The sequence below is a fragment of the Caretta caretta genome, chromosome 5 (assembly GCF_965140235.1).
Source record: "Caretta caretta isolate rCarCar2 chromosome 5, rCarCar1.hap1, whole genome shotgun sequence".
Taxonomy (NCBI): domain Eukaryota; kingdom Metazoa; phylum Chordata; order Testudines; family Cheloniidae; genus Caretta; species Caretta caretta.
The window spans coordinates 40130182-40144483 of NC_134210.1; the positions used below are offsets into that span (position 1 = coordinate 40130182).

Genomic DNA, 14302 nt, shown 5'->3' on the forward strand with positions numbered 1-14302 from the left:
CGGCTGCCCGAGGCGCTTTGCCGTCGGCAGGGGCCATGGCCGCGCTCACTGCCACATCCCCGCGAGCGCTCCCGGGCAGAGCTCCCGAGGGGAGAGGAGGGGAGCGGGCCGAGCGCCCTCGCCTGCTGGGGGAGGAGGCCAAGGCGGAGGTGCCACCTTCCCCTCCCATCCCTTAAGCCGGTCCCGCCGAGTGACGCCTCCGTGAAGTGCGCAGGCGCAGCGGCTCCCAGCGCCTGTTGTATCCGGCCGGCGCCTTTCCTCCCCTCCCCCGGAGCCGCTGCCGCTGCCCTGTGCCCTCCCCGCCCCCTGCGCGTCCGCCCGGCAGCGCCTCGGACCCCGGCTGCCCCATGAAGCGATGGCAGCGGCCAACTTCGGCAAGATCCAGATCGGGATCTATGTGGAGATCAAGCGCAGCGATGGTGAGCGAAGGGGAGGAGGCTGAGCGGCCGCAGCCCCCGGCCCCCGCCGTCTCCTCCGCGAGGCAGGGGGCTGCGCGCGGGGCCCATTGTGCGCGTGGGGCCCGGGGAGGGGCCGGGCCTGCTGTTTGCCGCGGTTGTTAGGGCTCGTTGCTGTCGTTTCCCGGGTGCGCTGGGGGCGGGGCGGCGCGAGGACACGGGCGGCAGCCGCCGTGGCTGGAGACAGGGAGGCTGCTGCAGTGCTGGGGGAGGAGGAGGGGCTGGCAAGGGGATGGCGAGGGGAGAAGGTCTGACTCGGGGGGTGGGCTGAGCAAGGGGTGGAGGGAATGAGCTAGGGGAGGAAGAAGGGCCGGGGGATATCGGCTGATGACGGGAGGGGAAGGGAAGGCAAAAATGAAAATGGGTGAGGCGGTGGATAACGGGGGGAGGGGAGACGAACTGGTTTGGGGTGAAGACCCCAAAGAGGGAAGTTTGGGCGGGGGTGCGGTTGAGAGATGGGCTGGGAGGGGGGGAAGGAGCAGAAGGGGTGATGTACAGCAACAACTTCTCAGTCATATTGAAACACAAGCTGTGATTAGCTGTACTTACAGTGTACTGCAATGTACAGTGCCAGAGAGATGGCTTGGGACACTCCCTCCCTCCATCATTAGTTAACAAAAAAACCTGATGCTCTTTGGCTATTTTGTGCCTCTTTGCAATGTAAATACACTGCTCTGTATTTAGACCTCTCTGTTGCTGATCCAGTGTTTCCCTTCCTGCCTGCTCAGTAGCATGTGCAGTGGTTCAAAAGACGCACGTGAAGTTAGGAGATGAGTGACTGGGTTTTGAGGTGATATCCCTTGTGTGATGGGTATGTTGTCTGGATGGCGGCTTATGGGCAGAGGTTGGATGGGGATTTCGGTGTCTGTATCAATGGGCAGGCCTCTCATACCTTCAGTTTTGTAATTTGAATGGTGATACGTCAGCACATCCCCAAGACCAGTTGAGAACGGAAGTCCCGTGGGGTGGGGACATGTTGGGATTGTCTCTGGAAAATCAGTTTATTCTCCAGCAGTGTGACTATTCAGAACCATTCTGGGAAAGTTCAGATGCTTGTGCAGCAGCTGAGAAAAACCTGGAGATCCAGGGTGCTGAAACTAGAGTATGGCTAGAGCATGAAACAGTATATAAGCTGCATGAGGATCTGCTGTTAACTACCTTTCCTTCCCACTCTCTAGATTGAACGTTCTTAAACACTGCATTTTTGTTTTGTCATTAAGACTGCCATCACTCATTATACATAACATCTCAGTTTGTGAATAATGACTTGTATGTGACACAAAGAACCGGATAGGCTTTTCATTGATTGTGTGTGTAACCTATTGCAGGTTTCTTTATAGATACTGTTTTATTTTTTTATACTTCATTGTGCTTGTCAGATGATTTCACTGAGAGCTCTGTGAGCTTTCAGTAGCCATAATTGGGGATTGTGTGTCTTGCTTAAATTTAAAAATATTTGCCTCATACAATAATTGTTTTCCTGACTACTTCTGGTCACTATTGACACCAGAAATGAGAACAGTTAAGTCTTGTATATAATACCCATATTAATAATTAGTTTAAGTGATGCAGCAAAATATGTAATGGTTACATATAGTCCAATAAAAGTATTTGATTTCTGTAAAACATTTTGGGTATTTCTTCATATACACAGAAAAAACATGGGTGATCTGCAGCTGGGTTAGTCCAACAGGGTGCAGCTATGCTGTGAATCTATACCCAAATTATGTGTCCTCACTGGTGCTGCACACCCTGGTGTGCCACTAGAACTTCTGGGGCGCATATCATGTTTATTTTTGCTCCCACTCTGAATATTTCCCAGTGAATTGAGGAAAAACTGTCCTTCTGGGCACATGGGGGAACTGTGGGAAGGCAGAGAGGACTGTCAGCATTGCAGTGATTTAACCTATGTCTCGGTGCAAAAGGGGCAGATTAGCAGCCTGAGTGAAAGGTTAGGGCAGGAGTGGGCAAACTTTTTGGCCTGAGGGCTGCATAGAGTTTCTGAAATTGTATGGAGGGCCGGTATAGCCCGGCCCCTGCCCCCTAGCTGACCCACCCCCCCCGCTTCTCGCCCTCTGATGGTCCCCCTGGGACTCCTGCCCCATCCAACCCCGCCTGTTCCCTGACCACTCCCTCCCCCCCGCTGCCCCATCCAACCCTCTTCTCCTTCTTACTGACTGCCCCCTGTGACCCAGCCCCATTCAACCCCCCCTGTTCCCCGCCCTGACCCTTATCCACCCCTCCACCCCCTGACCACCACCACCCCAACTCCCCTGCCCTCTATCCAACCCTCCCTGCCCCCTTACTATACTGCCTGGAGCACTGGTGGCTGACGATGCTACAGCCGCGCCGCCCAGAGCCCCAGGCTCTACAGCTGCGCTGCCCGGCAAAAGCTTGCAGCCCTACCGCCAAGAGCATTGCGCCGGTGGTGCAGTGAACTGAGGCTGTGGGGGAAGGGGAACAGCAGGGGAGGGGATGGGGATGGGGGCTAGCCTCCCAGACCAGGAGCTTAGGGGCCGGGCAGGAGGATCCCATGGGCTGGATGTGGCCCATGGGCTGTAGTTTGCTCACCTCTGGGTTAGGGCAATGCTCAGGTAGGAATCCAGGCTAACTCCAAGTGAACACACACCCTTTCTAAAACAAAACACGAATTTGAGTGGTAAGTATGATCTCTAAAAATCAAGTAGCTGTTTATTTACCTGTTTGTTTACCTGAATATTCTTTAGGATCAGACAACTAAGTTTTGATCAGTTTGTAGGGTGACACCAAAGGGTAGGAAGAATCTCCAGTTTGTCCACCAGTCATTTTAAATGTTTTTCTGTGCACAGAACTGCATTGAAATTGTAACACTTTAAGCTCCTCCTTTATAAAATTGTGGACTTCTTTTTTTTTAAATTATTGTAAGGAATATCAACTTTCTATAAAATACCTTGATTTTGATTCATATATAGCACTTGATGGTCTTACATATTGCAACAAAAAATAAGTATAATGATGGAATAATACACTTGACAGCAAGGGCATCAGAATACTCCAGTAAGATGAATTATTGTGTTTTTCATTGTGATTCACAGTTTCATAGATACTAAGGTCAGAAGGGACCATTATGATCATCTAGTCTGACCTCCTGCGCAACGCAGGCCACAGAATCTTGCCCACCCACTCCAACAGTGGTCTGTTGTAAGATGCAAATGGAAAATAAGTATAATAGAAATAAAATATATTATTAGAATCAGTAACCAAAATATCATGACAGCTTTTGGATGAAACTCAACATTTCCAAGAAGAGACGTTACAGCAGTTTTTGCAGGGAATTGTCGGTTTCTTCAGATGAGCGTTGGTACAAATGCCGTCTTGGTATCTTGAATTATAATTGTAGAGAATAACTAGTTCCCTTCATTTAGAATGGAATAGCAGTAACCAGCCAACTAATTCAGTTACTTAAAAAGCATCTATTATGTTTAAATGTAATGTTCATGTTTCAAAATAATGAACATGTAGCTGGAAAAGAGCATCTGTTAACCCCATTGACAAGTAACAGCTCTGCTCAGAAGCAAAACCTCAATCACATGAATAACTTAATATAGTTTGAATTTTATGTGCCATATCTGCACAGTTTGAACAACGTTCCCATTACCTCCTAGCCCTATGGACTAAACCTACTCACCAGACCAAAATATACCAGTGCCACAGGTTGTGCCCATGTTTCCTGGTTACCAGCATGTACCATGTTGCTGGGGTCCAAACATGGCCTGTTTCCTGCTTGAGTAATACACCTGAGTAATAGCTGCCCACCACTTATTTATTTTTATATATATATATATATATATACACACACACACACAAATTACACCAAATCAATTAATGCTGCTTCCATTTCACTCACACAGTAATACAGCTAATGATGGCCACTCTCAGTAAATCAATTTATGCTAACTCTTCTCCATAATAAATCATCGTATGTTGGCTTTCCTTCTACAAGTACAATCTTTTGGTGAGATAGGCAAAGCTTACCCCATGCCTGGCATCCCTTTGCTGGGGTGGCTGGAATCCCTCTCCCCTCCCCATGGTGCTCCCTGCCCAGTCCAGCCCTCAGAGCAGCAGCTTTTTCACCCCACTTTTTTCCCTCCTCGCCCAAACAGTATTAGAGCTGTGTCTCTGCAGGCTTGGAACAGTATGAGAAAGAACACTGAAATTATTAATTTATTATAATACCATTGTACATACTGGTGTTTTCCACCCACGTGGAATACTCTGTTCAGTTCTACTCGCTATTTCAAAAATGATTTAGTAGAAATAGAGAGCCCTCACAGGTGGATGGGAAGAATGAATAAAAGCCTAGAAAAACTTTAATATGAACAGAATGTAAAGACTGGGAGTGTTTACCTTTGGGGATGAATAAGAGGTGACACAATAACGATGTGGCTAAGGTGCTTGCTGTACTGTTAATGGTGATTTTCAATAAGTCTTGGAGCACTAGGGAAGTTTGAGAAGACTGGAAGACCACTAATGTTGTGCCAGCTTATAAAAAGGGTAAACGGGCTGACCCGGTAATTATAGTCCCATCAACCTGACATTGATCCCAGGCAAGCTAATGGAGCAGCTGATAAGAGACTAGATTAATAAATATTAAAGGAGGGTAATGTAATCAATACAAATTAACATGGGTTTATGGAAAATAGATCCTGTCAAACTAACTTGATTTTTTTTGAGATCACAACTTTGATAAAGGTAATAGTGTTGACGTGATTTACTGAGACTTGTGTAAGGTATTTGACTTGGTACTACACAACACTTTGATTAAAAAACTAGAACAATATAAAATTAACATAGTGTACATTAAATAGATTAAAAACTGGCTAACTGATAGGTCTCAAAATGTAACAATAAACAGAGAATTATCATCGAGAGGGTGTATTTCCAGCAGGGTCCTGCATGGATCATTTCTTAGCCCTATGCTATTTGACTTTTTTATTCATGACCTGGAAGAAAACAAAAAATCCTCGCTGATAAAGTTTGCAGATGACCCAAAAATTGGGGAGTGGTAAATAATGAAGAGGACTGATTCAGAGTGATCTGGATCACTTGGTAAACTGGGCACAATTTAACAGTATGTGTTTGAATGTGGCTAAATGTAAATGTATACATCTAGGAACCAAGAGTGTAGGCCATACTTACAGGATGGGGGATTCTATCCTCAGAAGCAGTGACTCTGAAAAAGATCTGGGTGTCATGATGGATAATCAGCTGAACTTGAGCGACCTGTGTGAAGCTGTCACCAAAACATCAGGGGATTGATCACTTGATGATTGCCTGTTCTGGTCATTCCCTCTGGGACATCTGGGATTGGCTACTGTCGGAAGACAGGATACTGGGCTAGATGGACCTTTGGTCTGACCCAGTATGGCCATTCTTATAGCTAAAGTGATCCAGGGATGCGAGATCCAGGGGAATCTCGTGGAGGAGTAGAGGGGTTATTTTCCCTCTGTATTTGGCACTGGTGTGACTTCTGTTGGAATACTGTGTACCGTTCTGATGCCCACTGTTCAAGAAGGATAATAAATTGCAGAGCGTTCAGAGAAGAGTCATGAGAACATACGAAGGATTAGAAAACTTGCCTTACAGTGATAGATTGAGGTCTGAGTCTACTTAGCTTAAAAAAGAGAAGACTAAGGGGTTAATTGGTTATACACTCTGTAAATATTTACATGGGGAACAAATATTTGATAATGGGCTCCAGGGCCGTCCCTAAGAGGGGTGCGGGGTCAGGGACATAGGCTCTGAGTTTCTAATCGGCTGGGGGGTACTCCCCCCCCCCCACACCACCCCCGGCTCTGCCCAAGCCATGCCCCCACTCTACCCCTTCCCCCTACTCGCCCTGCCTCTTCCCGTCCCGCCCAGTTCCACCCCCTTCCCCTGAACGCGCTGCACCCTTGCTTCTCTCCCCTTCCTCCCAGTGCCTCCTGATGCCGCGAAACACCTGATCTGTGGCAGGCGGGAGGAGCTGAGAGGGAGGGGAAGGTGCTGACTGCCGGAGTCTGCTGGCAGGCAGGAGGCGATGGGAGGAGGGGGAGGTTCTGGTAGGAGGCTTCTCCCCACCTGCCTACCACTCGCCTCCCCGTTTGCCTCCTCACCCCGCTCTGCGCCTGCCTCACCTCCCTGCCTGCCTTCTCGCGATTTTATCGAAGCATGGGGACTCCCAAAGCGCAGCACCCAGGGCGGTCACCCCGATTTGCCATACCCAAGGGACTGCTCTTAAGGGCTCTTTAATCTAGCAGAGAAAGTACAATATGATACAATGGTTTGAAGTTGAAGCTAGACAAATTCAGACTGGAAATAAGGCATAATTTTTTTTACAGTGAGGGTAATTCACCATTGGAACAAATTGCCAAGAGTTGTTAAGTCTCTATCACTGATGATTTTAAAATCAAGATTGGATTTTTTTCTAACGGATATCCTCTAGAAATTATTTTGGGGAAGTTCTATGGCCTGTGTTATACAGGAGGTCAGACAAGATGATCGTGGTCCCTGCTGGCCTTGGAATCTATGAATGATATGGAGAAAGTGGATCAAGCATTTCCATTCACCTTTTTTCATAATACAAGAACAAGAGGACATTCCTTGATATTGAAAGACAGCTAATTTAAAACAGATAAAAGAGAATAAGCAATACACAATTAGCTTGTGGAACTCCTTGCCACAAGATATCAGTGAGGCAAAGAGCTTTGTAGGATTAAAAAAACTATTGAATGTTGACATGGATGGAAGAAATATTGGGTGTTATAAAAAGAATTAGTGAAACACAAAAAAACCCCGAAGAGTGTTGGAACGGATATAAACCACTGGCTGCAGGACATAAGCTGGCCTCTAACTGATGGAATTTAGGAAGAAACTTTCCATCTGGGCATATTATTCTGCAGTTGCCTGCTGTAGGGTTTATTGTACTTCTCTCTGAAGCAGCTGGTCGTGGTCATTTTTAGAGACAGGGTACTGGACTAGATGGACTTCTGGTCTGATCTTGTGTGGCAGTTCCTAGACTTATAGTGATGTTACTACACCTGTTAATCTTAAAAACATGACCTGAGAGTAATTTTTGTAACAATAAGTGCTGTAAACTTAATTTTTTTTAAAATAAAACCATAGATTTTGCAGAATTTTGATGTTGCTCCTCCTTGAAAGAGCGCTGCTGGCCTCAATTTGTCAAGATCTCCTGTGTCATATTCTTTATATGTTCAACTTCTACTGATATCATTGGGAATTTCATATTAAGGTTGAAAGTCCAATATGACCCTGTATAATTGTGTTAAGTTTGGGTCATTTTGCTGTTTTGCAGATCCTTATGGATAACTTGAAGTCAGAGCACACTTTTGCTCTCCTCTTTGGTGACAGATATGTTTTGTGATTGAAGCCATGGGCTTTGCTTTGGGCTCTAGAGTGGTGCAGCTGTAGCTAGCTGTGCCTCTATAGAGCAGTAGTGTAGATGCTTCCTTCAACAATGGAAGGGGTTTGTCTGTTTCTGTAGTTAATCTGCCTCTCTGAGTGGCAGTAGCTAGATCAATAGAAGAATGCTACCAATTGATCTAGCAATGTCTACACTAGGGATTAGGATGGCTTAACTGGGTAGTCAGGGGTGGGAAAAATTCACATCCCTGAGTGTTGTAATTTAGGTTGATCTAATTTTTAAATGTGGACCAGGCCTGGTTGGTTTTAAGACTGCTCAAATGTGCTAACAAATAACTTGACTCAGTTACCTTATCCTGGATAATCCATGCTGACACAATGTATCTTTGTCCTCCAACTAGTGGCCAGACCACATAAAGAGCTTTGAGTCTGGTACTGCATCTGAGCTAATGGACGTGACCGTTTAACTTGAGTAGTAAAGGTTCATGTTCTTAGATTCAGGCATTCTGGTTTCAGTCCCTGCAGACGACATGACAGAAATTGTTGTTACTTGTTGGTGGCATATCATGTGTAATTCAAACTTTAAAAAGCATTAGCTTTTTACTGTGCTGTACATTGGTTTTAAAGTTAAAGATGTAACGTGTAGCCTTTCCTTGTATTTGTGCTGCTTTTCTATACTGTTTGATTATTGTCGTCATAAATATAAAGGGAAGGGTAAACACCTTTAAAATCCCTCCTGGCCAGACGAAAAATCCTTTCACCTGTAAAGGGTTAAGAAGCTAGGATAACCTCGCTGGCACCTGACCAAAATGACCAATGAGGAGACAAGATACTTTCAAAAGCTGGGGGGAGAGAGAAAACAAATCTCTGTCTGTGTGATGCTTTTGCTGGGGACAGAACAGGAATGCAGTCTTAGAATTTAGTAAGTAATCTAGCTAGATACGCGTTAGATTATGATTTCTTTAAATGGCTGAGAAAAGAATGGATATTCCTGTCTGTGTGTCTTTTTGTAATTTTAAGGTTTTGCCTAGAGGGATTCTCTATGTTTTGAATCTAATTACCCTGAAAGGTATTTACCATCCTGATTTTACAGAGGTGATTCTTTTTATTGTTACTTCTATTAAAATTCTTCTTTTCAAGAACTGAATGCTTTTTTTCATTATTCTTAAGATCCAAGAGTTTGGGTCTGTGGTCACCTAGGCAAATTGGTGAGGATTTTTATCAAACCTTCCCCAGGAAGTGGGGTGCAAGTGTTGAGAGGCTTTTGGGGGGAAAGATGTTTCCAAACGGGCTCTTTCCTAATAAAATAAACCTGGTCAGACGTTTGGTGGTGGCAGTGGAAGTCCAAGGGCAAAGGGTAGAATAGTTTGTACCTTGGGGAAGTTTTAACCTAAGCTGGTAAAAGTAAGCTTAGGAGGTATTCATGCACGTCTCCACGTCTGTACCCTAGAGTTCAGAGTGGGGAAAGAACCTTGTCAATTATAAATAACTCTTCAAAGTCAAAAATAGAAATCTTCTTCCTTAGAGAAATTTTGTTTTCTTCAGTACTTCTATACCACAGGCTTGTTTAGTGTAAAGCTATTTCTAATGGTGGATTTAAAGCTCCTGTGTGATCACTGGGATTACATAATCATGGTCTCTCTCCCTTCCCAGTTCTTTTTCGCTGATGGAGAAACCCATTCTGTAGCTCAACCTACCGAGTAGAAGATTTTGGCTCAGCCTCCACTCTTACAAGATGGAACTATTAGTCGGGGAGCAGCTAGAAAGCTACTCTCCGGATCCCCAGCCACTGGCTAAAGAGCTGATCTGAAGCTTCCCTTCAGAAAATTAAGATCTTCCCCTCTCATATTATGGAGTTGGTGTGGCTGCAGAAGCAGTAAGTTCTCCTCTGAAGCACCTCTCTCCCGAATTGCTGAGATAAATGCTACTCAAAGCATGTCAGTGGATGAGGGGTGTAAGAGAAATACAAGAGGGAAAAGGATACAGGTGTGTGGGGAAAGAGAAGATACGCATACGAAGAGGTGGCTTGTGGGAGAAATTAAATCCATTTAGCTCTTACCATGTCTTTCATTTTGAAAGAATGTTTTTATTTTTCTATACCATAAAATTTGACTAAAGATGAACAGCAGCCCTGAACTGTTGGGTCATTTTTTTGGTAGTTTTTTTAAATTAATATTGTTGCCGTTTCAATCCACTGGGATTTGAAGGATAAGGATATACAGAACTAGAACTAAAAAGGGCTTAGAGCAATTAAAATATGAAGAATGATTAAGATAATTTAATATGTATAGCTTGGGGTGGAGAGTGAAAGAATAAGCGGTGACATACATCTACAAATATCTGAAAGGTGTCAACATCAAGGAGGAAAAAGACCTGTTCAGGTTGGTGTGGCAAGAACAATGAGTAGAGGTATAAAAGTGCACAAAGGAAAAAATAGACTAGGCTGTAAGCTAAAAGCTGCTGAAATGTAGGCCCTGTCTTTGGGTTTCTGAGACCTTAAAATTAAGGTATCTGAACAGGTTGATAGTGGCCCTGTAAGCACAAATCCAAGCAAAAGTGGCTTATTACTTCTCCTAGCAAGTGTATGATTTAAATATTTAGTCACAGAGGAAAACTATGCAAAAGTGGCAGGAGGGTTTAGTGTATACATCAGTAATGCAAGGTTAAAAACAATTATAGAGGTTTTGGAACTATCCCAGAAGCAAGTATTACAAACCCAGGAAATTGAATTAAGATTACATTTAAAAGAAACCCCATCATGTTCAGCCATTTTTGCTTAGATGTGATAGCAACAATTTTGGAAGAGGACAGTTAGTTCATGGAATTCATTATATAGAAGAATATGTTCAGCTTTAGCTGAAGGAGGGTCTTCCAGTTATGAACAATAATGGCAAAAGAGGACCATTCTAAAAGGATACACTCCAAAAAGATTCTAAACATAAGATTAGATTTCAGTAAGTGTTAACTTTGATGGAAGTTTGAAGGTCTGAGCTCTTTCATGTACAAAACCCAGTCTAAGGGTATGTCTACACTGGCAGAGTTACAGCTCCGGCAGTTACAGCGCCGATCAGAGAGCGCTGTAGGGAAACCGCTGTTGTGTGTTCACAATTGCAGCGGTATTCGGAGCGGTGAACTCTGGGCAGCTATCCCACAGAGCATTTCTTCCTCTTTTGTTGCTAAGAGTTATGGGAAGGTGGAGGGGGTTATGGGGCATCCTGGGTCCTGTCCCAATGCCCCCATGATGCACTGCTTCGCATCCCAGCAATCCCTGTGCTTCCGTCCGCATTTGGCGCCATCTTTCAACGGTTTGTGTCCTGCATGCTCTGCCTCTTCGGTCTGCAGGAATGGATCCCAAACTGTTGACCAGTATGCTACTTGCTCTGATTAACACGTCACGAGTGGCAGTGGAGTTATTCCTCAAACTACAAACGCAAGAGGAGTGTGACATTGATCTCACCACATGAACTAGCTACGACACGAGATTGCTTGTGTCCACAGTGCTGACCACTTTTGGGCTTCAGAAACAAGCACTGAGTAGTGGGATCACATTGTCATGCACGTCTGGGATGATGAGCAGTGGCTGCAGAACTTTTGGATGAGGAAAGCCACATTCATGGCACTGTGTGATGAACTCGCCTCAGCCCTGCTCTGCAAGGACATGAGAATGAGAGCTGTCCTGCCATTGGAGAAGCGCGTGGTGATTGCACTGTGAAACCTGGGTACCAATTGGTTGCTAACCAGTTCAGAGTGGGAAAGTTGACGGTTGGACTCGTGTTGACGGAAGTGTGTAGGACCATTAATTGCATCCTGCTTCGAAAGAATGTGACTGGGCAACGTGCGTGACAGTGTGGATGGCTTTGCACAAATGGGCTTTATTAACTGTGAAGGGGCGATAGATGGCATGCATATTTCATTTCTGGCACCAGACCACCTAGCCACCGAGTAAATTAATCGGAAGGGGTATTTCTCAATGGTTCTCCAGGCGCTTGTGGATCACCATGGGCATTTCACAGATATTAATGCAGGCTGCTCTGGAAAGGTGGATGATGCATGCATCTTTCGGAACACTGGCCTGTTCAGGAAACTGCAAGCAAGGACTTTCTTCCCGGACCAGAAGATCACAGTAGGGGAAGTCGAAATGCCCATTGTGATCCTGGGACACTCCGCCTAACCCTTAATGTCAGGGCAGATAAGAGTGGATGTTGTACATTGTCAGTGCTAAACACGTTTTTGGTTGGTGCATTTCTTATCAGTTATTCAGAAAAAAGGTGAAAAATCACGGCACAGACAACAACATCTATAAGTGATCTTATATTAATGAGCACAGGAGGAACATCAAGTGGGACAAAGGACAAATTCCAGAGAGCATTAGATTTCTTGCAAAGAATATCCAAAAAATGTGAGACAATCCAGTGAAAAAACATGAAAAAGGTGTAATTTTGAAACTTTCTTTCTGTATCAACCCAGTTTTCATCAAACTACTGTGAACAATCCAAATAGTACTCAATTTACTTTCTGTGATTTGCTGTTTTAATGAGATTTTACAAACTAAACATTTAAAACTGTGAAACTGAAAACTTCCGACTCCACCGGGGTGGATAAAAATCCAGTTTTTATTTAAAGCTGACACAAATCACAAGTAAACAAATCAATTGTCTATTAAATAAGAAATGTTATTCACTGTTCTCTATCATAAGTTTCATGTTAAGCTATATAATTGCTTAAATAAGTGTACATTGTGTATAGTACTAGTTAGTAAAAAAGACATACCAAATTATACCAACAAATAAGTCGGTCTTTCTTTAGGAAAATTACTAAAGCATACAAATGCAAAACAGGATTAGAATCATAGAAGTGTAGGACTGGAAGGGACCTCAGTAGGTCATCTAGTCCAGTCACCTGCACTCAAGGCAGGACTAAGTAATAACTAGACCATTCCTGACAGGTGTTTGTCTAACCTGTTCTTAAAAACCTCCAGTGACGGAAATTCCACAGCCTCCCTAAGCAATTTGTTTCAGTGCTTAACTAGCCTGACAAGAAGTTTTTCCTAATGTCCAACCTAAACCTCCTTTACTGCAAATCTATTAAAAAAAGGCTTCCTGCATGCCAGTTTAAATCAAAGTGATTTAAATCGGTCTACCCTGGACTCAACTATAGAGTTTTAACCAGCAGCTCCATAATAAATGAAACACTGCAACCTGGGTGTGTTCCTTCCAGCAAATTTAAACTTGCAAGTTGACATGAGACACATACCTCTTGTGCGCCTCCTGCTGCATCAGATACTGCAGGCCTTTTTCTGCTTCTAGCACCCCCTGTACTTTGTCAGCCTCAATAGGCAGGTCTTCAGTGGCTCAGCTCTCTGGTTAAGTCACACAGATAAACACTAGATTAAACCCTTCCAGGGTAACAAAGTCCAACAGGAATTTTCAGCGTGTCCTTATTAGTGTCTTCAGCCCAGTCTCTTAGCCCTTTGTGTCTAGTCCCTTTCTCAGGCTTTTAAACTATCTGTGTCCCCTTTCCGGGCTTAGATCACTTCAGCATTGGCTGGTGGTGGTGGTGGATAGGGGTTAAATCTGGGCCCGCCCACTACTCCAGGTCTTGGCCCAGCGACCCTGTACATAGCAACCACATAGTGTTCCCTCCAGTTTGCTGCTGCTATTCCCTGGGCTGTTTCCCACTGTAGCCTGCTTCTCTTCTCCCATACCTCAGGGCTGAAGTTCTCAGAGCCTCTTCCTCCTTGCTGAATGTAAAATACCACCAGAACCCATCTTCTGGTTCACTTTCAAGCTCCTGTGACTGGCCAGGAGAACATTTCCTTGCTTCTCTGGGTTGAGCCAGGAATTGACCTGCTCAGGCCCTCTAGCTCCTTTTATCTGAGCATTCTGGGCTCAGATTAGCTGCTTCTGTGCAACCTTTTAAAAAAGGCCTGGAGGACCTCCTTCTGCTGCCCCTTTCTGGGGCACAGAGTGGTAGGGCTGCAGGGCCTCAAGCAGGGAGCCTCAAAGGGCCAGGTATACCCTGTCACACAGGTCCACTGTTGGATTCTGCAAATAAAGAAATTAAAAAAATTAAAGAAATCAACAGTGACATTAATACAAGATGGCTGGAACAGGCTCTGACCAGGTAATGGCTACCTTCATCCATAAAATGAGGAAAAATGTGTTTCTACTTAATGCTATTGACTCGGTTTGAAAAGAAAACAATAAGAACTACCATAATGGGTCAGACCAGTGGTCCATCTGGGTCAGTATCCTGTCTCTGACAGTGGCCCATGCCAGAACTTCAGGGGGAATGTACAGAATAGAGCAATTTTGGAGGGATCCACTCTTCCCTTCCATTCCTTGCTTCTGGCAGCCAGAGGTTTAGGGTAGCCCCAATCATGGGGTTACATCCTTGACCATCTTGGCTAATAGCCATTGATGGAGCTCTCTTCCAGGAACCTATTC

General features: G+C 44.7%; 1 protein-coding gene across 4 annotated transcripts in view; it reads left to right on the forward strand.

Annotated features, from left to right (window-relative positions):
* The first annotated feature begins 210 nt into the window (after window positions 1–210).
* KIF2A (kinesin family member 2A) overlaps window positions 211–14302 on the forward strand; it is a 92690-nt gene continuing 78598 nt past the window's right edge. For 2 of the 4 annotated variants that reach the window (XM_048851652.2, XM_048851654.2), the window contains exon 1: window positions 211–419. In XM_048851652.2, the coding sequence (XP_048707609.1) occupies window positions 356–419 (64 nt within the window). In that variant the 5' untranslated portion in view covers window positions 211–355. The remainder of the gene's footprint in view (window positions 420–14302) is intronic. The other 2 variants (XM_048851653.2, XM_048851655.2) reach the window with 1 other exon arrangement.